Raw genomic sequence first — 22028 nt, forward strand, 5'->3', positions numbered from 1 at the left:
GTAGCTCCCTCGCAGAAATGTTTTCCTTTCCGAACACAGTTCAGTCTGGAGTGTCCAACGGAGTGGGGGTTGCGGATAGCGGAGAACGGACGCAGCGCAGACAAATGCGAGGGCCAGGCTGGCCATCAGGTAAAGGTCGTGTGGGAGTGGAAAGAAGTAGAACCAGCAGCAAAAAGCAGTGCGGAGTCGAATCGGAGCGTGCGCGCGCGTTAAATCGTACACTTTTCGGAGTACTCTCTCCTTCGACATGGCAGAAGCTTACCGTTACACGCGTGACCTTACTACAAACATCTTTCAACGATTTTTTCTCTTGGCGTGAAAAAAGTGCCTTCTCGTATGGTTAAGTGTTACAAGCGTTACACGGACGGTGGATGGAAGAGAGCATCATCGTTGATTTGGGATCGAGACCGAAGAGATTTTTCTCTGAAGGACGATCAGACCCAACGTAGTCGGTCTTGCAAGGTTAGGTGAGTTGTTTTTCTTTTTTTCCCCTTTTCTTTTTATTTCTATCGTTCCTTTTTTATCACTTTCTCTCTGAGATTCATTGTGAGATCGTGCGAGAGAGACAGAGAGAAAAAGAGATAGATAGATAGATAGAAAGGAGAGTCGGAATTATTTGCGACGAACGATAATTAAGTATTTATCTTTTTTAATTTTTCAAATCTAATCTCTTGTTTATTTTCGAATAGTTATAAGATTATAGATATGTTTATATCAGTCTTTCTTTATCTCTATCTTCCTCTCCCTTCCATCGTTTTTATCTATTCTACATATACTATATCTATTATCGCGTGTATGTCATTCTGAGAATAATTCGCACGTTTCGACATTGAGCGAAAGTGCTCTCGGAAAAATTATTTCTCGAGAAAATCAAATATTATTATCGAATCGAGAATAGATCAGACTCTTTATCGCATAATTTATTAAGCTTTCGCTCATTAAGATCTTTACCGATGTTAATGGAATATATTTGTATTAATATTCGCGAGTGTATAAATTGTAAACGGTCATTAATATACCAACCAATGCTACTTATCTTATTACGAGAAAATATTGAAAAAAAATTAATTATTGTCATATATGTATATTTTCAGTTTTCGCTTCTTAACGTTGCTTTTGCAATACGAATGAGTACGTAGGATCGATTAATCACTCTTTTAATTGAAATTACCTATTCGTTTATCTCTATATGACAGTGTCCCGATTTTGTTGGCATAACATGTCGACGAATTAAGGTCAGGTCTCTTCTTGCCGGATCTATGTAAACTCTATATATTAGTAAGAGTATCGCCAACGTCATTATCAGAATTTCATTGTGATCAACTAACTAACATTATATAACTTGAATTGTATTGTACCACATAACCTATATCATATATATATATATATATATATACACACACGTATATGTATATATGTACATATACGCACGTGTATAAGTACATAATACTGAGTATATTTGTATGTACATATACGTATGTGTGTGTATATATATATTTATATATGCTGTGTATACTTTATAATATGATACTAAGATACAATAATTTACTTAATACCAAGTCACACGTTACCTATATTGATATAAGATATTATATTAATTTGAATTATCGCATAATCATTGATAAATCCACTCAAAACTTGAAATATCAGGACAAGTAGTCAGATTCCTCGTTTAAATGAATTAAAAGTACGGATGTATTTAAAAAAACTTCCACGATTATTATATCCTCATAACGTTTGTTATAATAACGAGCGCACGGAGTGTATGTATCGCTCCGTTAAGCGCATCGTTAAAATCTTAATCTCTTGCGACTTTAGAAACAAAAATAAAAAAAAAAAAAAAGGAGAAAGAAAAGAAAATATAATGAAAAAATAAAACGAAACAGAGAAATAACGGACAGTAGTCGGCTCTGTTGTTTTCCGACTTCTCTAGATAATAATTATGCTAGAAGATAACCACTACTAATTTGTCATCCGTAGTAATTTTCTACGTAAATTGGCGACAGTTAAACGGAAATTGGTCGAGCGTGTTTTTTCATTTTCATCCAGAAATTCTCTATTTCTCTTTTTCTCTTTCTCTCTCTTTGCTCATGTTTTTTCATTTTATTTTTTTATCATCTTTCAATTCATTAAATAATACAATATTCATCTGCGAAGGGTATAACAAAAAATTAATTCTTGAAATTATAACTAACCAATGGAGACAGCATACAAGTGCTAATCCCCTGTTGATTCCACAAGAAGCCGTCTCGGTCAAAAATATCCTATTACGTGGTACTACGTTAGGCTAAGTTAGATGCTCAGTGGAAAAGAGAAAGACAGAAAGAGAGAAAGAGAGGAGAGAGAGAGAGAGAGAGAGAGAGAGAGAGAGAGAGAGAGAGACAAGAAGAAGAAGAGTTCACGTTAGAACTAGAATAACTTCGAATAGAAGTCTTTCAAGCGTTTCTGGCGGACTCTATGTCTGAATTATAAATCCCCACGAGGTCGTAAAACAAATGATTACTGGCGGATGTAACGCAATACTGTTGCGGCCGCGCAGCCTCCCTGGTCTCTCTCTTCGTCTCCCACTTCGTTAGATCGCTCACAAATCGTCTGGATATTCTCACGTTTGAACGATACCTATATATTAGTACGTTCGCGTGCCGAGTGTCGTGAGACGCGAAAAAAAAGAGGAAAAGAAAAAAAAAACAGATTCATAAAAAGAAATATATGTGTCTGGTTTGTGTGAAAATTTATACGAGATAAGTTTCGTAATTCATTAATCCGACATATTTTTTTATCAGAGACATCGTGAGAAACGATATCTTAGGATAATATATTATATAAGATACGAACGTACACATATAACTCATGGATATTTATTCGATTAAAATGTTACTATAATTTATTTGTCGATTTTACGAGTACACTCTTCGGTAAAAAAAAAGTAAGATTTTTATAAACATTATTTCAGGGATGAGCGTGAAAATGCGATAACTTTTGTGGGGCATCCGATACGAACATCATGATATGAAACTTATTTGTTTCATGATGGAATACCGTAAGTTCGAAGATTTAAGTTTATATTTGATATAGAATTTAAATTATTTTTATAATAAGATGATATTATACATTTCAATGTGATTGGTTCTACCTGAAGCATGAATGAATAATAATTTTTTGTTTTGCTTCCTCCTTCGTTTAACTTTTATCTAGCATTATTTATTTGATTTAATATTAAGGTAAAATTTAGATTGAAATGTCCTGTGTGCGTGCGTGTGTGCGTGTGTGTAGTATCAGTAGAGAAATATGCGCAGTAGTAATTTTTTCGAGAGATAATATGGTTTTTATTCGCATATGTATATACGTGATGAATCTTTCTCTCTCTTTCTCTCTTTTCTCTTTCCCCTTTTTTCTTTTCTTTTTTGTTTTAGTCAGAGTGTTTTGATAACGAATATTTTGTTTATTAGAGTGTGTATAGGATTTTATCGTTGGCAGGAATTTAATCTTAAGTAAAGTATACAATACACGCTTTTGTAAATTTATTGCAATATATCCGATAACGTGTAATACCATTCATGTTTTATCGTTTATAACTGAGCATGATTCATATGCCTAATTGTGGATTTTTCTTCTATGATTTATGTTTCGTAAAATCCAAAGATACATACATATATATATATATATATATATATAAATATATATATATATATATATATAAGAATCTTTTCTTAATAACGTATCTACTTATAATGCTTACATATATACTTTTATTGATTTATAACGTTTTTGAGATCTTTTTTGATAGCTTTTAATTCTTATGATTATTTGTTTATTTGATATTAATCATCTGTACTCTCTCATTGATTCGTTGACACTTTCGCCACATTAAATATTTTATAGATAGATATAGATATACGATTATATGTAAGTAGTTTAATTTTTTATAGTCTTAATTTTTTGCTTACGAAACATCGTTTACATATTATTAGAGTAATCAAGATTCGAAGCTAATTTACTGTCTTTTTTCTCTTGATTTATTTTCAGCGATTGGATATCGAGCTTTTGATTGTTCTCAAAGAACAATAGTTAATAGAATAGAATCCTTATGATCTAAAAGAGCATCTCGATTTGTGGATTCACCTCGACGTTATCCTTTTTCTTTCTTTTTTCCTTCTTTAAACAAGCGAGAAAACTCTTGTCGACTTTTACGATCGAAGAAAAGATGATGGAGGCAGGCACTTTCACCGTGTCACTCTCAACCAGAAATAAATGTCTTAACTCTAGACGTATCCATCAGCTTCCAATTTCAAAGCAGCCTCGTAGGAAGGTAGATCTTTGTCATCTTTCGGATTTTCTTCCTTCTTCGGTTGACTTGTTTCCGAATTTATAGTAGAACTGTCTTCGTTCATCGTCGACTCGTTCGTTGGAACCTCTGTGGTATCCTTTTTCTCGCTGGAAAATGGCAGACTTTGCGGATCGAAAATGAGACTCTCGTAAGCAGGAGGTGGGCCTGGTGTCAACGGACAAGGAAGAGCAGCTTGGGTTCCATCTTCCGGGTTCGTCATTGTTACTCGCTCCGGGCACTGGCACGTACAGGGAATTAACAAATTTTAAATGAGCTTAGAGTTCTGCCTTTGGCAAAAGTAAGTATTTCTAGAGAGGCTCTGCGTGTGACTTGGACATGGAAGAGCTTTCTGAAGAGAAGTTTGACGAAGAAGAAAAAAGAATGTTTTTATTTGTTTTCTTTCTTTCTTTCTTCTTTTTTTCTTTTATCTAAAGAATTCCATGAACGATGTATCTAATTCGAAACGTATATGTCGATTTATATCATTTTAAGTTTAATCACTTGAAATTTGAATGTAATAGATGCAATCAGTATATCTCTACATTTTATTTTTATTGTATCTCACGTTAGTTTGTTTTTTTGTTTTTAATTTTATATCCGTTAGATAATTATCAGAATCTCTCTAGAAGTAATTGGGTCGTATTTTAGATTTCACCGTGATATGAGAATCCATAGTGAATACTTCGAGACTATGAACATCGGGCTCGGGTCTCCAATAATGAGAATATTCCTGAGGTCGATACTTTTTCATATTTTTATGACAGCAATAACATATTACTATCAGTACCATGATCACTCCGCTAAGCATAGCTCTGAAAAACAGTTCACTTTATTAATCATTCATTCTCGATACAGCTATAATTCAAAACAATACTTACCCTCCGAGTAAAATGTTTACGTGACCATGCAAGTCAGTTTCGAAGTGACCGTTCTTCTCTGTACTACCACTGTTCGATGAAATATTGTATCCCAAAATATTCGAACGATCCGATTCGATCGACGTTTTGCTTTCGTCGCCACCGTTAACTATGTTGTTCGAGTGATTTTGGGCCATCTGCACCGCGGCCAACACAGCTAATCCTCTCATCGCTTTTCGTTTACATTTATTCAGTCTTCAAAATGTACGGTAAATTTTCTTTCGATAAATTTCGATTATACCATCACAATGACTAAACACTAAAGGCACGAATCAGACTTATCTTGACGCGATACTTTGACATACTTTCTTTTGAACCATTTCATTCCTTGCGATCTCACGATAATTTCTTCTTCGTATCTTCCAAAGTAAGAATCTTCGTTCGTCTTTCAAGTCCTCGTAAGTTATTGTCCACTGCAGTTCTCATCGGTTTCTTGGAGATATTTAACGTAGGACAATGAGAGAATCCACGAATCGTGATATCGTGGTTCGTCCTCTTCTTCGTCATCTTTTGATTTTAATAAAATATGATTTATTTTAGACTTCTCAGTACATCTGAAAATAACATTGAAAGTTTTAAAAATATACGAGTCTCTACCATGAATATAAAAGCGATTTTGAAAATATTTGAGATCTTTGTTTTTAACGGAATTGTCAAAAGTTTTGGCGGGTGAAAAACGATGTTATGTATATGAAAATGCGTCGTTTACATATTTAAAACGATGGAAATATTCGTTGTTCGCTGCAATGAAATATAGCGTCGATAAGTAATATCTGGTATAACGTGCCAAGTTTAGACTTTTTGATTTATAATATCTATATCCATGAAGGTGCTCGATGTAATCCGTCGCTTATTCCTATCACGTATATGTTGTAGATGCAGTACAAAGGCAGGATTTTGGATGAAGAAGTTCATTGATACGTCAAATACAGTAAGTTCGTAGATATATCGTTTACAATTCTCGAAACAAAATTTTTCTTCGTTAGCTTGATTAAATAAATTTATCGTTGCGATGTATTTGTTTTTATTCGAAATTCGTTCTCCCGGATAAAAATCGATTAAACGAAAATTCTCGTGCGTTATTCAAGATGAACGCTTGCTTCGTCCGCCAAAAGAATTATTTAAAACCTTTTTCGAACTCATGCGTAAAAATTCATTCGTGCGACGATCGAGTGTTAAAATACTTGTGGTCGAATGCCAAAAAAAACTAAATAATAGACGCTCACATTTTTAATTTCGACTACACACTTTCGTGTTATTTGCTCTGTCATCTTTGTTTTTCTTTTTTAGTTTTTTTAAATTTTTCTTTTTTTTTTTTTTAACAGGAAAGATACACCAATAAAATTTTATGCGTGTTTACAGGCTTATCTATCTTTTAAATATAGACAAGACGTATGAAAAGATACAGTTTTGTTGTATCCTAATAATTTACATACATGTAAATATTATCGCAATTTATTAGGATGTTAACAAATTCAAAATAATTTTTTTTGAATTTATTAAGCAATAACTTTGATTTACATACATATTATTTGCATGTTAAAACGTGTAGTTGACATATACGAATAGTTGATTACAACCTTCACCTTAGTACGATATTCGAAATAATCATTATCTTCTGGTAGTTGCAAGAGAAATTTATTGCGCTTTACACTTATCAGTGTATGCCATTGATTAATTATATTGATTAATTTACTTATGAAAAAAACAGCGATTTTATGCGAATGGAAAGAGACGTAACTCGAGCAATCGCACAATGATAACTGATAAATTCAGAGATAAATTCAGAGAGTAAAGAAAAATGGAACGCGGGAGAATTGTAACATCGGCAAATATCGGTCGATTAAAAAGGCCTCTTCGAGAATCGAATTTATCTACTACCGTCTACCACATTGACCTTGCTTTACATCGACGAGTTGGCTGACTCTTTTGTATAGTCATAGCATTCTATCAGCACGATTGCATAAAAATTTTGTGCAGTCTTACTTGATAGACGATAAGTGATATTTTTTGTTATTTAGAATGGACGTTGAAAATCGACATAGAAAACATGGTGAAAGCTGAAATTGAAATTGAAATTGCAATTGAACTCGTTGAAGAAACATTCGACATTTTTCCGATGAAAATTTTTCCGAGAAATTGCATCAATATTTTTACAATAAATTTATGTGAAACATCTGCTTTGTATCATTATCATCGTCATTATTTTTTCTTTTTTCTTTAAAGGATTGCAGTTCCACAGGTTCGTCATTAATTTCGAAAAAAAAAAAAAAGGAAAAGAAAGTCGCACGAGTGTGAATTGTCGGTGTTTAAAGCATTGTTCGACTTATCCAGACCCACTTTAACGTGCGATAGGCGCGAGAAAATTACAGAACCGTGGGGAGGACCTTTAGAAATCACGACTTCGCACTTCAACGTGGACGGGCAAAAGCACAATATAAAGCCTGATCGACGTATACCTACTTACAAACGTTTTACGAGAAGAATGCTGTTATCTTTCGTTGGAAAAAAATTCAGGGCGAAACTTACGCGAGAATTCAAGGGGGATGAGTAGACATGATCTATCATCATGATCTTTCAGAAAGTCGATGAATAGATTTTTAACATCTATCTTGTTTTTTCTTTTTTCTTTTTTTTTTATATATTTAAGTTCGATCAATTGATAAGATTAACTTCGATCAATTGATAGCATTGTATCTTAAGTACACTTTTGAAACTAATATACGAATTTGTTGTAATCTTCGTAAATGAATATCTTAAAAATATCAATATATAGATGATAATATATATAAATAATAAAACACAATTCTTATATTTCGAAAGAATATACTGTTTGGCTTAGCCAGGCAAATTTATTAAATAATAGACTCGTCGATATTATGAAAAGAAAGAAAAAGAAAAGAAAATTGCACCGAAATAAAAATATATACGATAGTTATAAAATAATTACACAAGTGAAGAAAAAGTCTAGTTGAACGATCGAAGCCGTGTACGATGGTAGCAGTAAGGATAATAGCGAATTGCGCGCACGCTCTTTTTCTCTTTGTTTCTCTCTCTCTTTCTTTCTTAGATTACGATTATACCGAGTAAGAAGGCGAAATTGTAAAGTAGTACGAGCATAAGACGTTGCGTGATGAATATTAGGAACGTAGAAAAGGACATAAATGAAAACGTTTACGTTACTTTTGAGAAATATGAAGGAAAATGGGAAAGTAAAAAAGAAAAAGAAACGAGAGAATATTCAGATGTAAATTCAGATCATTTATTATGTTTCTTTGACGATTTATTATCAAGAGAAAGAGAAAGAGAAAGAGAGAGAGAGAGAGAGAGAGAGAGAGAGAGAGAGAGAGAGAGAGAGAGAGAGAGAGAGAGTGGGAGGGGGAGAGATAGAAAAAGACAGTTTCCACGTGCTCGCGCTGTTGATAGAACTGCAGCATTCGAGATTTCTCTCATTGCGAAGATAGGCTCCACAGGTGTTCTCGATAACACAGTCTCTCGATACTACACAGTATTCTCGGTACGAAAGATACGATACTTAGGAATATTCAAATACGAGTTCTCGTTACGAACGTATGTCAGGATAAAGGAAGAAACGAAGTGTTCTCAAACGAAATCGATTTTCGTGCGTGAGTGTATGTGTTACTCGCAGACGTATATGTATATGTATATGTATATGTGTGTGTGTATGTATATGTAAAGAACAAGGCCTAAATCCATCGCAGGAGTATGGAAATTGGATCACACGAAAGTAGGCGCGTTCACTTACCCGCCAAGCCTGTTTGCATCCTGATAAAATCACTTCGATCGCATCACCAGCGTTGTCCTCGTCATCCGACCTCGTCGTTCTCGTCTTCGTTGGGTCTCGACATTAAACGATCACCCCTAATCACGAAGGTTCGTCGATACTTTCATCAAAAAATTCATCCTTTTTCAAACGAATTTTTGTTACTTTTATTCGTTTAATGCGACCAAGAGGGAAAGGTAAGAAAAAATTAAAAAAAAAATATATATATATATAAAACGCAAATTCAACTGTAACTCTTCTACTATATACGAGAATCGAAAATCAAAGATTATAATCTTTTCGTTGAATCGATCGATAAAATCGTTCACTTTTAGAAGCGAGTTTTCGAGAGATCAATCGATGTATTTCAAATCGAGTTTCTTGCGATCCAGAATAAAGAAGGGAAAGCTTTCGGAGGACCTTTTCTTTTCACCCCCTCTCGATCCGTTCTCAATACAGTTTCGTTCGAGACTAGTACCTAGCGAGTCGACCGTTCGTCGGACTCCCCGTTGCTTGGCTACGCCAGGACGGTTGCGGCGCCGCGACGCGTCGCGACGCACGCGATTTAGCTACACCCTCGTGCCTAGTATCTAGACGCTCCTAACGTCATCCAACGAAATCAACGAGTAATCGGTACCCTTTTTTCTTTTTTCTTTGATCTTTCTGAACGATCGATCAAGATTTAATCTCGAAATATACTTACGTACGTATTATTTTGGTAAAAATAGAATCGTTAAAGTTAAAAAAGTATTTAAGATAATGTTTCGATTAAAAAATAATTATTACTTTAAATTAATGTGGAATTATTGAACTCCTTGAAAGGGAACAGCATTGAGTTTACCACGTCTTTTATCGACTCGGTTCAACGGGGCACTCATTGTCAGTCGACGTCTATCGATCGATGATCTCGTTCCACTTTTAAGAAGCGCAAGCGGAGCTTCTAATCGTCATACCGAGGAATGCCGTGGTATAAGATTGTACATAGTGTATTTCTAGTCGTTAAAATGCTCTTTCTACGCCGTTCTCCGTTCATCAAGGCATACGTTTATAGGTATAATATAATTTTTATATATTTTTCTCTTGGAAAATAAAAATCTTCTAGTTTGTAGTCATATTAATATATATTAATCTTGTATTTATACAGGCACACATATATATGTATATTATAAAAAATAATCTATATATATATATAATATAGTTGCATAAAAAATTTCATCATCTCCTTATCTTCTTTTTTCTTTTCTTTTTTCCTTTTCTTTTCTTTTCTAGCATCGAAACCAATAACAGTGAGGTGCAGACGTAAGAGAGTTTAAAAGTGTTATATTTGATGATTTTATTAAATAAATAACGAGTAATGACTCTTAAAGGTCATACTGATCATTTCGATGACCCTTTTGTACATAACTCGATTGAAATAGGACACCCTGTATGATAGAAGCACGGAACGAAATTAACAGCAGTCCCATTGATTTTGTTTGCAGATTAGCGAGAATGGGGGGTAGCCTGCCGAGCGGATGGATGAGGAGGATTCTCCTCTTCCTCGTTTTGATAACCGGCGTACTTCTTATTGCCATGTACGCGCATGCACCGCCACTTGCCTCGTTGCAGCCCTTCACGACACGTCGGTGAGTTAAAACTCTAAATAGCCATGGTCGATATTACCCATTTGTAGTAGTAAGTACTTACATACATGTGTATGATATGTACTTAACACATGAAGAAGAGACAAGTTTAAATGTTGGAATGACAACGTTCAATGTCAATGCCGTATGTGAAAACGTCGATAGCTTTACATTCGCGATTACGAAAAGTTTGTCAAACGTTGATGATAAACATATAGAAGATCTGTAGATTATCTCATCGATACCAAGTCCCGTTTTATGACATTTACGAGCCTGTTAAAAGGTCGTAACTTCATCTTTAAGTTTTCCGATATGCCATCGAGAGAAGGAATGTCTCGTTTTAAAAAAAAGATTTAGATAAATGTAAAAGTCACTCGGGCATCTTCTTTTCCTTTCTCTTTTCTTTTTTTTTCTTTCTTTTTCTCGTTGGTGTTCCTAATCGTTATTATTTCGCTCTTTACTTTTAATTCTGTTTTTCTATTTCCTTTTTTCTTTCTTTCTTTCTTTTTCTTTTAAAGCCTGATATACGTACGTAGTTAAATGTAATCATTCATTTAGAATATCGCACGTTATTATACGCTTTTAACTTTTTTTACAATATTTATTTTTTGTTGCACTCGTATCTTAACATACACAGATTGGAAGAGTTCGAACAGGGCTTGGTAACCTTCTTGGTCGATAATGAGAGCACCAAAAATCCGGAGGATCGCCTATACAAGTACCTTGATGCACTAAGGAAAAAGAACTCTACCGGACGTGATGAACGGACGTACGATAAGAAAAAGATCTTTAAATCCCGGACTCCGTGTGCTTGCCGACTATCATGTTTTAAGTTGATTGTTTCGAGAAAAAAAGAATATGTTAAATGATACGCCGCTTCGCCTAATCTGATTTTTTAATCGTTAGACGAAACACGAGCTTTTCGTTTAACGAAGAAAAAATTGACAGAATCAACTTAAAACTATGTACAATACTTGCTAGTCAGTTCGTCTCGAAATTTTTAAAAGCTTGCGAAATTTCATTAAACCCAACGTTTAGCGTCCCATTTCCATAGAAGTGTTTTACGATATTTTTCCAAAACCAGTGTCACTCTCGCTTTTTAGTCTCAAAATTTATTATTTTGGAATAGAATTTCTTTTTAGCATAGCTTTTTGATTAGCTTTCTTTTTCTATTCTTCTTTGTTCTGTTTCTTTCTTCTTTAAGAAAGTACACACTCCAACCGACGTATACCTATCGCAAACATGTGTACATCGTTGCATAGACACGTTGCAACAATCATTTATCACGTACTTTCCTTATTTTTGTGTGGAGCTTTTTTAACTGCAATATTTTCGAGTGGTACAAAATTGCTAATCGTGTGTTATAGTATTTAATGGATACGATATTATCGTCGAAACATCTTGAAATCTAGTATTTTTTAAATATCGTTTTATTATCGTCACATCATTGTATTCCACAGGGTCTTTCAAAGTCCCTGGTCATGGACGTGCGTTGCTGGTCGTTGCGAAAGAAGGGCCGTGAGATCGTCAAGAATCTCTTTAGCAACTTGTACAGCTCTTTGCGGTGGTAATACTCGTCTCTTGTGGCCTAGACCTACAGGAAACATCATCCTTGGAGATGAAAGCGTTACTATGCATTTACAGCAGATCGAATTCGTGACAGTAAATACGAGCGATCGAGATGTAAAGACTTTGTTGGAATATGCCAAAGACGTTTTCTTAGGTAAAATATTTAAGCAAGCAACGTTTGATCTTTCTATAACGCGATCGCAAACGGGTCTTTTCCTTTTACAGGAAACGTAAGAAGTCTGATTCGAGTGGCAAACGTCAAAGGTAGATCAGGAATCGATAGTTTTCTGATATATTTAAGTGCTGGCAATTCACGTGGGACCAAATTAACCATTGACACGGACGAATCTTACACGCTCGAGCTTATTTTAAAGGGTAAGATTTTGGAAGCTCGTATAACGGGAAAAAGCTACTACGGTGTGCGTCACGGCCTCGAGACACTTGGGCAAATGATCTGGTGGGACGAGAGCGCCGAAAGGCAAGGTTCTCTACGTGTACTCTCTCGTGCTTCGATCGAGGACAAGCCAGTTTTTTCATATCGTGGTCTACTCGTCGACACAGGGAGACAATTCTTCGGGATCAACCAATTAAAGAGGCTGATCGACGGTATGGCTGCCTCGAAACTGAACACCTTTCATTGGCACCTAACGGATTCTCAGAGCTTCCCCTTTGACTCGGTACAGTTCCCGGAAATGGCGAGATGGGGCGCATACAGTGGCGATCAAGTTTACACACCGGATGACGTTAAAGACCTCGCTGATTACGCAAGAATTCGAGGAGTCAGGGTGCTCGTTGAGATCGACTCTCCCGCTCATGCTGGTGCTGGTTGGCAATGGGGTGGGTGGATCGATGTTTATTTCGAATTTTATTCTAATTTGGTAAAATAATGTTCGATTAAGTAGATTGAAATTGTTCGATAGGAACGGAACATGGGTATGGTGAACTAGCACTTTGCGTGGACCAACAACCTTGGACATCTTACTGCGGCGAACCAAACTGCGGTCAGCTAAATCCGATAAACGAGCACTCGTATAGGATACTAGAAGGTCTCTATAGGGAGTTGTTGGACCTGACCGAAGTACGAGATATCATTCACCTTGGGGGAGATGAGGTGAACCTCGATTGCTGGGCACAGTACGGAAATATAACCGCGGCGATGCAAGCACAAAATATGACCGATCATCATGCTATGTGGGCGGAATTCGAAACGAAAATGTTCCAACGATTGGTTAAGGCAAATCATGACGAAGTACCGAAGGCTGTCATTTTGTGGAGTTCTCCACTCACGAAGCGTCCATATATTACGACGTATTTTGATCCAAAGATACACGTCATCCAATCTTGGGGTGGTAGCAATTGGCTTGAAACCTCGGATCTTTTAGAAGATGGTTTTCGAGTGATATTGTCACACGTGGACGCTTGGTATTTGGATTGCGGATTTGGTAGATGGAGAGAAACCGGTGAAGCTGCATGTGGCGAGTATCGTACCTGGCAAACGGTTTACAATCATAGACCTTGGAAGGAGTATCCTCAGCAGCAGATGAATTTAATTCTCGGTGGTGAAGCTGCAATTTGGAGCGAGCAAATGGGTCAGGCGTCCTTGGGGCCACGAGTTTGGCCAAGAGCATCGGCTCTCGCCGAAAGATTATGGTAATTTAATAAATCTCGGATCTGGTTGTCACAAGCATTCATCAACTTCATATCTTTGTCGTGTTATCCTATTATTATTATTATTATCACTATCATCATCATCATCATCATCATCATCGTCATCGTCATCGTCATCGTCATCGTCATCGTCATCGTTATCGTCATCGTCATCGTCATCGTCATCGTCATCGTCATCGTCATCGTCATCTTCATCGTCGTCGTCGTCGTCATCGTCATCGTCGTCGTCATCGTCATCGTCGTCATTGTCGTCATCATTGTCGTCATCATCGTCGTCATCGTCATCGTCATTGTCATTGTCATTGTCATTGTCATTGTCATTGTCATTATCATTATCATTATCATTATCATCGTCATCATCATCGTCATCATCATCATTATCATCATCATTATCATCATTATCATCATCATTATCATCATCATCATTATTATTATTGTTATTATTATTATTCTAGGAGCGATTTACCAACCAATGGTTATTCCACCGACGAAGGTGTGTACACGAGGTTAGCAGCTCACGTTGAAGTGTTAACGAGTCGAGGCATCAAGACGGAAGCCATGTGGCCACAATGGTGCTCTCAGAATCCTGGCAAATGCCTCTGACCGATCGTCAGATGATTGAGAAGGAGCATTATTCTATTACATGGATCGTGGAGATCGATTGCGACGAGAGAACGCTAGAAAAACCAAAACGGACGGCCATCCCTCTCAACGGAACGTCGAAAAATGAAAGAAATTAGATTTGTCCGAGTAGGTCGCTATAATTTTTCAATAAGACATCGATCGAATCACATCGAAGTGATACTCGTGACTGCCATGAATACTCGTGTTGCTTGCGATATTGCTGCACGACGAGACGGAACGACGATCCGTGATAATAATGGCCTCTTAGAAAATAAGAACGAACAAACCTTGACGTTTTTTGAAAGATCAAGCAAGACAGAAGAACCCTTCTTCCGGTCGCGCGCGCACTCTTAACGGACCGGTACCTATCGATCGATTTCGAAGGAACGTCACGTTAATCAATAAAATTCTATGATTCCGTTATCTTTTCTGGATATTTTAAGGGGTTGGGAAACATACATATATGTTCGTATGTAGATCGAAAGTAAAAGATATATCTTAAAAATATAGGTAAACCGATTAATTTCAAAATTATCTATCGCACCCTAAACGAGATAATAGCGAATGGTTTTGTAAGATATATTTTTTCGATGGTTATCGTCTATGGTGAAAGTATTTTTTTTTCACAATACACCGAGTACAGGAAAAGAAGGAAAGATAATGTAGTTTCTTCGAATTAACGGATCGTTTAATTATAAGAAACAAATAGAAAGTACTATACAGTGCTGAAAAGAAATCTCGCGGGATGGCACAAGGGCGCAAGGGGGGTATACCCTGACGTTCCATCCTGGACCTTTGATATTTCTGTAATCCCTACAGTACATCTCGTTTAAGGAAGGACTTAAAATATGAAAAGATCTTTTAAGATGAACGTGAGATAAGCTTTGTGTGTACATAGTATCGCTGTATGTAAGTGTATAACGTGGTGTGCGATGTTACTGTATTAAGGTTTAGATTAATCATGCTGTGGTGTGGAGAGGAGCGAAAGGGCGAAGAGGGAAGAATTTACAAGAGACGTAACGTGACGAGACGAGACGTCTTTTTTTATATACACACCGGGTGTCTCCGTTTAATATTTTTTTTTCTGTTCGAAGTGCCTTTTAAACTGTTCAATCGTTCCGCGCATCGCGATCTCGTTATAGTGCGTGTGCGTGACGATCGCGTGTACGTTCCTACATTCTGATAAGGATAGGACCTAGAAAGATGACAGGAATGCGCACGTAATGTACGAACGATATAGTGCACACCGAACATTTATCTATCATAAGATTACTGGACTGAGGCATTGCAATGGCTATCTCGTTTTAATCTTGATTCTTTCTTATTTAGATTTAAAAATTTATATGAACGAAGAAATTTTAATAATATTTGCAAGTTTAAAACTCATTTGCGAAATGCAAAGATAAGCTTTGTGCTTCGTTATATTTATTCGTTGTTCGATCGTTAAACTCTTAGATTATTGATATCTACGAAGAATCAATTATATAAAGCGATCATAGCTCCGAGGGCCAGTTGAAATCTTTGGAAAAGGTACTTTCGTCCATTGACTTAAATTTATACGAAGTGCTCGTGTTAGCTTTGTTAGCCAAATCTCGATGAAATATATATATACCAAATGTCAAGCAATTATCCGTTGGTAAATCGAAAAACTGTATTTTTTAACTAATTGTTAGAATTCAGTTCGAGATACCGATGTAACAGAAATTGCTTGTATGTAGGTACTAGCGAACAAATTGATAATAACGTCGCTAATGTTTAGCGTGAAAATATATTGTGTTGATATCTTTTTACTAACGTTTTAAGATAAATGTTGAAAAGGAAAGATTCGATGCAGATTTACTTATAAAATAATAGCGAACATTACATTAAAAAAGACCATATTGATGACGAATACGTTGAGATTTTAGATTTTATCGTTTCAAGACAACTTTGCTGCATTATTAGAGACGCTCTATTTGCATTTGTCGGGGCCGGTGACAAGAAATCGAAACGTGATTTTTATTTTATGATGTAGTTAATTAATCAAACAATTCGAATTATTCCGACTAACGAACGTGGGACAAATAGAAATAAGAATGATTTTCCGCAGATGTTTCTTATCGTCCCTTTTATAAGCATAATCTAGGATTCTTATTGTTCGATGAACAAAATCATGACTGTTCTTATTGAAAATAAGATTCATTTTTACGATACATATTTAAAATATTAAACATAAACGAACGAAAAAGGCGATTCTTACGACCGGCCACCCCGTGTTCAGTTTCCCGAGTGAAATAATAACGAAACGAGAATAGCGTTGTAGTTTTTAAGTGTTTTTAGGAATGTATAGTATTCGCAAATGTTTAGTAGGAGAAAGGATTCGTGGTATGTTTTTATACCAGCACTTCTTCTTTCTCCCCATATTGCGATATCAATGGTGAATTTAACGTGCGAAAGTATATTATGAAATATCGTGTACAGATACGATCAGGGAAAGAGTCATACTCGTAAAAGAACGCAAAAAGGAGATAATAATAAGAACTAATTAATAAAAAAAAAAAAAAAAAAAACGAAAACAGGAGAAAAAAGAGAAAAGAAAAGAAAAGAAAAGAAAAGAAAAGAAAAGAAAAGAAAAGAAAAGAAATACGAAAGTACTGTACTTACTGTTACTTACTGACACTGATAACCGTAAGCGAAATACATAAGACGGGTCCTTGACTTTAGCCAATGAAATTATTCTCGATGATTTAGCTAAACGAGTAAAATATGTCGTTCGATGTTTTGCTACTCCGCCTCGTTATGGAATGAGAAGATTGGGAGAAGGATGGAGAGTGTTAGATGAAACTAGATACAGACACAAATAGTAATAGTTAATATATTATAAAGAAAAGAAATCACGCGTAATATTAATGGGACGTATTCCTGCGTTTATACGATTATTGGTTTTCAATGGCAAAAATGTGCATATACAGAACGGTCGTTCCAAGAAAGATATACTCTGTTACAAAATGCGAATAACAAATGTTTAACATAAACTGAATTTTAATACGAGCCTTTTGTAGATTGTAACTTTTATTCCCGTCCTATATATATGGAACCTGATTTAGTAATTAATTATGTTTGTATTTTAATAATTATCTTCTTTTTTTTTATTCTAATTAATTATGACAATTCGTATGTATGTAGTCCTAATTCGAATTGGTCTCTTAATTCGCTCTTTTATATTCTTACATGGTCGATAAATCAGTGAAAGATCATTCCTATTTTATCAAGAGTTGTCGGTAATTTTTAGAACTACTCGTTATACTGTTGGTAGGGTAGAAATTTCATACGAAAGTTCTGTCGATAAGATAGTAAATAATTAAAAATGAATTGTTACATTACGATGTAATAAATTCAATGATAACAATAAATTGTTATTCTCTTCTTTTATAAGATATATGATATTAATCAATAATAGTGTTTTCTCTATAAAATGTACGAGCACTTAAAAGATATTGAATATCCTGTAATATGACACATAATCAATATCAAAAATAATATACATTTAAAGGAAGTAATAGAAGCACAAGGCGAAAGGTTTGATCGATCGCTTGAAAATTGATTTATTTAAGTACTTTTCAAAATTACAAGTACTTATTCACTATCCATAAAAATTTCATTGTGCGATTGCTGTTATTTTGAAAGGCTTATGTTTGCGATGCAAGGGAACAACAATCACGTGTAAACGATGTGGAAGTTAATTGGATTAAAGTGCTTTTAGAAAACCACTTGGCAAACATACTCGTAAATACATACATGGACGCTATGTTGGTGGTTGACACGCGCGCGCACTTTCACAAAGGGATATCGAAATTGTCGAGCAGTTCAAACACTCGAAATCCGTGCAGCGTGATAGTTCGATCTGTCCTTTATCTTTACAAACATTGATTAAAATCATTGAAAGTTCATCAAGAAAAGAAAGAATAATAGATGACATGGATACTCCAAAGATTTATCAAATAAACATGTAGGTATTTTATTTATACTTGAAAACAACTCATATTATAGATATTATTTCGCATAATATTATTTTAGAATGGCGAAAGAAACGGAACGATTTTTGGCTGAACAAAAGAACATTTGCGAGCGATTCTTCAAAAATGGTGATTTTTGAAAAGTTTACATTTTGTGATATATATTTATATATATATATAAACTAAAAAGAAAATAAAAAATCGTGATGACAACTGTCAACAAAAATATTATACACGTGTAGGTAGTCAAAGTGAGGACGAGACAGGGATGAAAATCGATAAAGAAATTTTGCAATGTTCTCCGACCTTCGATGGATTGCTATGTTGGCCACGTACACTTGCTTCTCGCACAGCTACTCTCCCTTGTCCGAGATTAATTTTAGAAACGTCTTACGATTTATTTTTTTCTTCTTCGACACAACCTTTCAAAGAATCTACGGAAATATTGAACAACAAATCGAATATTTTGAAGGAATGGATCATTTCGTCCTTTAACACATCTGCGATAGCAAGCAAATGCCTTGCTAATGGTCAATGGTATATAAATGATGAAAGTACCGCTTGGAGTAATTATACTCTTTGTATATGTCCGAATAATCTAGATATAGAATATCTTTGGAATTGGAAAAATGTAAAATTGGAAAATATTTCTTTAGTGGGTGTAAGAATTTATATTTCTTTTATACAAATGTAGAATTGAACCATGTGAATGATTTTTAATTTTTGATTGTTATATATGTTTTTTTTCTTTTTTTCTTTTTTATTATATAGAAATGGTTACCGATAATTAAAACGGTGTCTCAAATCGGATATGCTTCGTCCTTTGCAACATTGCTCGTTGCTATGACCGTTTTCACCATACTCAGGTTTGTATATATTTTTTATAAAATTTTTAAATTAGAATTTTTAATCAGATAGAATGTCGTGTCTTTATCTGTGATAGAAAGCTTAGAAATCCGAGGAACAGACTCCACATGCATTTATTCACGTCGTTCATGATGAGAGCGTTTATGGCTCTCCTCAAGGAATGGGTCTTTATCGATGGTATAGGTTTGGCATGGGATATAATTTTACTTAACGATGATGGTGTTTTCATAAAAGAACGAAACGTAAGTATAATAAAACTGATCCAGATCTGTGTTTTTTTTTTTTTATTTTTTTTATTACAGAAATAATAATTACATACTTTGTTAATGGATTCTTAAACATAGACGTGGGCATGTAAAATTATTACAAGTATGTGGCAGTACTTCATTGTAGCTAATTATGCTTGGATACTCATGGAAGGACTTTATCTCCACAATTTAATATTCTTGGCACTTTGTACCGACACTACTGCGATTACTTCTTACATACTTTTAGGATGGGGTAAGGAATTTGTATTATGTATTAAAAAAATTATATATATATCTTTTTTATTTATTATCTATTATAAATTTTTGGTAGGATTACCAGGTTTGGTAGTTATACCTTGGATAATAATTCGTGCAACTGTCGAGGATACTCTTTGTTGGACCATTCATCATAATCCTTCCTTCTTTCTTATCGTGAGAATACCAATAGTGATATCCATCTTAGTACGTATGTTAAATAATAGTCAATTATAGAAATAGAATAATTTTTTTTTATTGAAGTATTATTTTTTTTGTTATATTATAGTTCAATTTTGGACTATTCGTTAATATCGTTCGAGTACTTCTTATAAAATTGAAGACGTCTGTACATTTGCAACATAAAAAAATGCAGTATAGGTGAGTTATCAATTATTATTATCAAGGAATTAAATTTGTATCAGTTGTTAAAAATGTAAATGTTTTACTGTGTTTTTGCTTAAATATATTTATACTCGACAATTTTAATTAAATAGAAGATGGGCAAAATCGACTCTGATTTTGGTGCCATTATTTGGTGCTCATTATACCCTTCTTTTGGGACTTTCTTATCAAAAGGATAATCATATTGAATTGGTATGGTTATTTTGCGATCAACTATTCGCATCTTTTCAGGTATTTATTATTTCGATAAGATTGTCTTTTACAAATTTAGATGAAAAGTAATCCACTTATATGATTGATTTTATCTTTATTTTCAGGGAGCGTTCGTAGCTTTGTTGTATTGTTTATTAAATGGTGAAGTAAGAGCAGAAGTTAGACGAGCGTGGAAGGCTCGACGTTCGAAAACGGATTCTCTTAGACCGATTCATTGTGATTTTTTAAAAACCTCGCAGAATCGAACGCGATGCGTTTTTCGTCGGCATGATTGCGATGAATTGAATTTTTCAGAAAGTACAACGAAACATTTATCTACTGTTTGAAAGTAATATACGTAACACTTTATTTACATATCTAAATCTAGTTATTATGCTGAATACATAGTAGAAAAATTACACGTATACAAAAAATCACGATTTTTAGTATAAACAAATTTATTTAAAAATGTGATATAAAGATACGTGTAACGTTGTAGAATGATTGTTCTTATTATTGTTGTTGTTTAAAGGCATCGATTAATTAGATCGATAGATTATCTTTGTAAAATTGTATACTTAATTTCTGTACCTATATACATATTTACGATTCAGCATGTATCTCACGTTTTTATTTATCTGCGTAATTTCTCCTTGATGAAGAAAAGTAAGAAAAATAAAAAAAGTGATTACCATTAGGAGAGTGATTAGAATAGATGAAAATTACGAAGCATGATTTGTAGATATACAAAAGCCTAAAGTGGAATAAAGGAAAAGGGGTTGTTTGTAGTCGCAAAGTAACGAAGTGTGAACTATCTCATGACACGGAATGAACTTGAAAAGGTGATGACGACTTCGGCACGTGTCATGAAAGCGTTCTCAATTTTTGATATAGGAAAAGGGTGCGTTAGGATGTGCACGTGTTTGTTCGATTCGACACGTGCCTTGACCAACCTCAGTAATTTTTAATTTCTTCTATGGACAAACCACAACACACGAATATGCAAATCGTTTAATGACATACTTTCGTCGTGTTTAAAATTTCTTTAAACATTCTGTTTTTTATACGTTTTTGATCAAATATTAAATAGAACAAAATGAGAAAAAAATGAAATAGTTGATTAATAAAATACATTGATTAGTGCTTGCATTAAATTTTTATTATTATTTAAACAAATACTGAAATTATTATTAAAAAAGTATAGATATCAGGCAAAAATGAGTCAGAGAATGGTAGGTAGAGGGAGAACGTATCTACGCAACGAGTATGGATTTCTCCGAAGGATCAGGTGGCCAACGTGGCACATCTGCGTCCATAGTAATAATACTGAGAATCTTCTCGTAAAACGACAGCTCCTCGAAAGCTCGATAAAAGGGATGCTGTTGTCATTCAACATAGTTCTTTTAGTACAACGATCACGATCGAAAATCATACTTCAATGTTGTTGCATAATATCTTTTATTAAAACTATCGATATCAGGAAATTCATCGATATTGTTTAAATCATTTAAACAAATTTTAAAGTGATATAATTATAAAGAAAATTTAAACAAAA

General features: G+C 34.5%; 3 protein-coding genes across 12 annotated transcripts; 2 read left to right on the forward strand and 1 right to left on the reverse strand.

Moving 5' to 3' along the window:
* The first annotated feature begins 44 nt into the window (after window positions 1-44).
* LOC122627141 (probable beta-hexosaminidase fdl) lies at window positions 45-17541 on the forward strand. 9 transcript variants are annotated; one of them, XM_043808028.1, is made up of 9 exons: window positions 330-467; window positions 2954-3040; window positions 6121-6175; window positions 10510-10653; window positions 11288-11419; window positions 12111-12373; window positions 12445-13056; window positions 13140-13869; window positions 14343-17541. In XM_043808028.1, the coding sequence occupies exons 4-9, from the start codon at window positions 10520-10522 to the stop codon at window positions 14488-14490; spliced, it is 2019 nt and encodes a 672-aa protein (XP_043663963.1). In that variant the 5' UTR covers window positions 330-467; window positions 2954-3040; window positions 6121-6175; window positions 10510-10519; the 3' UTR covers window positions 14491-17541. The 9 variants fall into 9 exon arrangements, with proteins under 9 accessions (XP_043663958.1, XP_043663962.1, XP_043663965.1 ...); XM_043808030.1 differs by lacking the exon at window positions 2954-3040 and having other exon boundaries at window positions 325-462; XM_043808032.1 differs by lacking the exon at window positions 6121-6175 and having other exon boundaries at window positions 327-462.
* LOC122627145 lies at window positions 2843-9515 on the reverse strand. The gene is made up of 4 exons (XM_043808039.1): window positions 9011-9515; window positions 5206-5798; window positions 4983-5139; window positions 2843-4565 (listed from the first exon to the last, which is right to left on the reverse strand). Exons 2-4 carry the CDS (start codon window positions 5412-5414, stop codon window positions 4263-4265), a joined length of 669 nt encoding a protein of 222 aa, XP_043663974.1. The 5' UTR covers window positions 5415-5798; window positions 9011-9515; the 3' UTR covers window positions 2843-4262.
* Window positions 17542-17667: 126 nt separating the features above from the next.
* LOC122627142 (secretin receptor-like) lies at window positions 17668-21589 on the forward strand. Of its 2 annotated transcripts, none has more exons than XM_043808034.1 (10): window positions 17668-18499; window positions 18568-18635; window positions 18749-19167; window positions 19278-19372; window positions 19450-19615; window positions 19718-19874; window positions 19953-20083; window positions 20166-20257; window positions 20374-20512; window positions 20599-21589. In XM_043808034.1, the coding sequence occupies exons 1-10, from the start codon at window positions 18468-18470 to the stop codon at window positions 20818-20820; spliced, it is 1521 nt and encodes a 506-aa protein (XP_043663969.1). In that variant the 5' UTR covers window positions 17668-18467; the 3' UTR covers window positions 20821-21589. The 2 variants fall into 2 exon arrangements, with proteins under 2 accessions (XP_043663969.1, XP_043663970.1); XM_043808035.1 differs by having other exon boundaries at window positions 20377-20512.
* The last annotated feature ends 439 nt before the right edge of the window (window positions 21590-22028 follow it).

Source organism: Vespula pensylvanica, chromosome 2 (genome assembly GCF_014466175.1).
Source record: "Vespula pensylvanica isolate Volc-1 chromosome 2, ASM1446617v1, whole genome shotgun sequence".
Lineage (NCBI taxonomy): Eukaryota > Metazoa > Arthropoda > Insecta > Hymenoptera > Vespidae > Vespula > Vespula pensylvanica.

Coding starts and splice junctions, on each gene's coding strand:
- LOC122627142 (XM_043808034.1), top strand. CDS start 18,468: ATGGATACTCCAAAGATTTATCAAATAAACAT. Junction 18,500..18,567: donor AAGATTTATCAAATAAACAT/GTAGGTATTTTA, acceptor ATATTATTTTAG/AATGGCGAAAGAAACGGAAC. Junction 20,258..20,373: donor CATAAAAAAATGCAGTATAG/GTGAGTTATCAA, acceptor TTAATTAAATAG/AAGATGGGCAAAATCGACTC.
- LOC122627145 (XM_043808039.1), bottom strand. CDS start 5,414: ATGAGAGGATTAGCTGTGTTGGCCGCGGTGCAGATGGCCCAAAATCAC. Junction 5,140..5,205: donor GTAAACATTTTACTCGGAGG/GTAAGTATTGTT, acceptor ACTGTTTTTCAG/AGCTATGCTTAGCGGAGTGA. Junction 4,566..4,982: donor CTATGGATTCTCATATCACG/GTGAAATCTAAA, acceptor TGTACGTGCCAG/TGCCCGGAGCGAGTAACAAT.
- LOC122627141 (XM_043808023.1), top strand. CDS start 337: ATGGTTAAGTGTTACAAGCGTTACACGGACGGTGGATGGAAGAGAGCA. Junction 12,374..12,444: donor TGCCAAAGACGTTTTCTTAG/GTAAAATATTTA, acceptor TTCCTTTTACAG/GAAACGTAAGAAGTCTGATT. Junction 13,057..13,139: donor TGGTGCTGGTTGGCAATGGG/GTGGGTGGATCG, acceptor ATTGTTCGATAG/GAACGGAACATGGGTATGGT.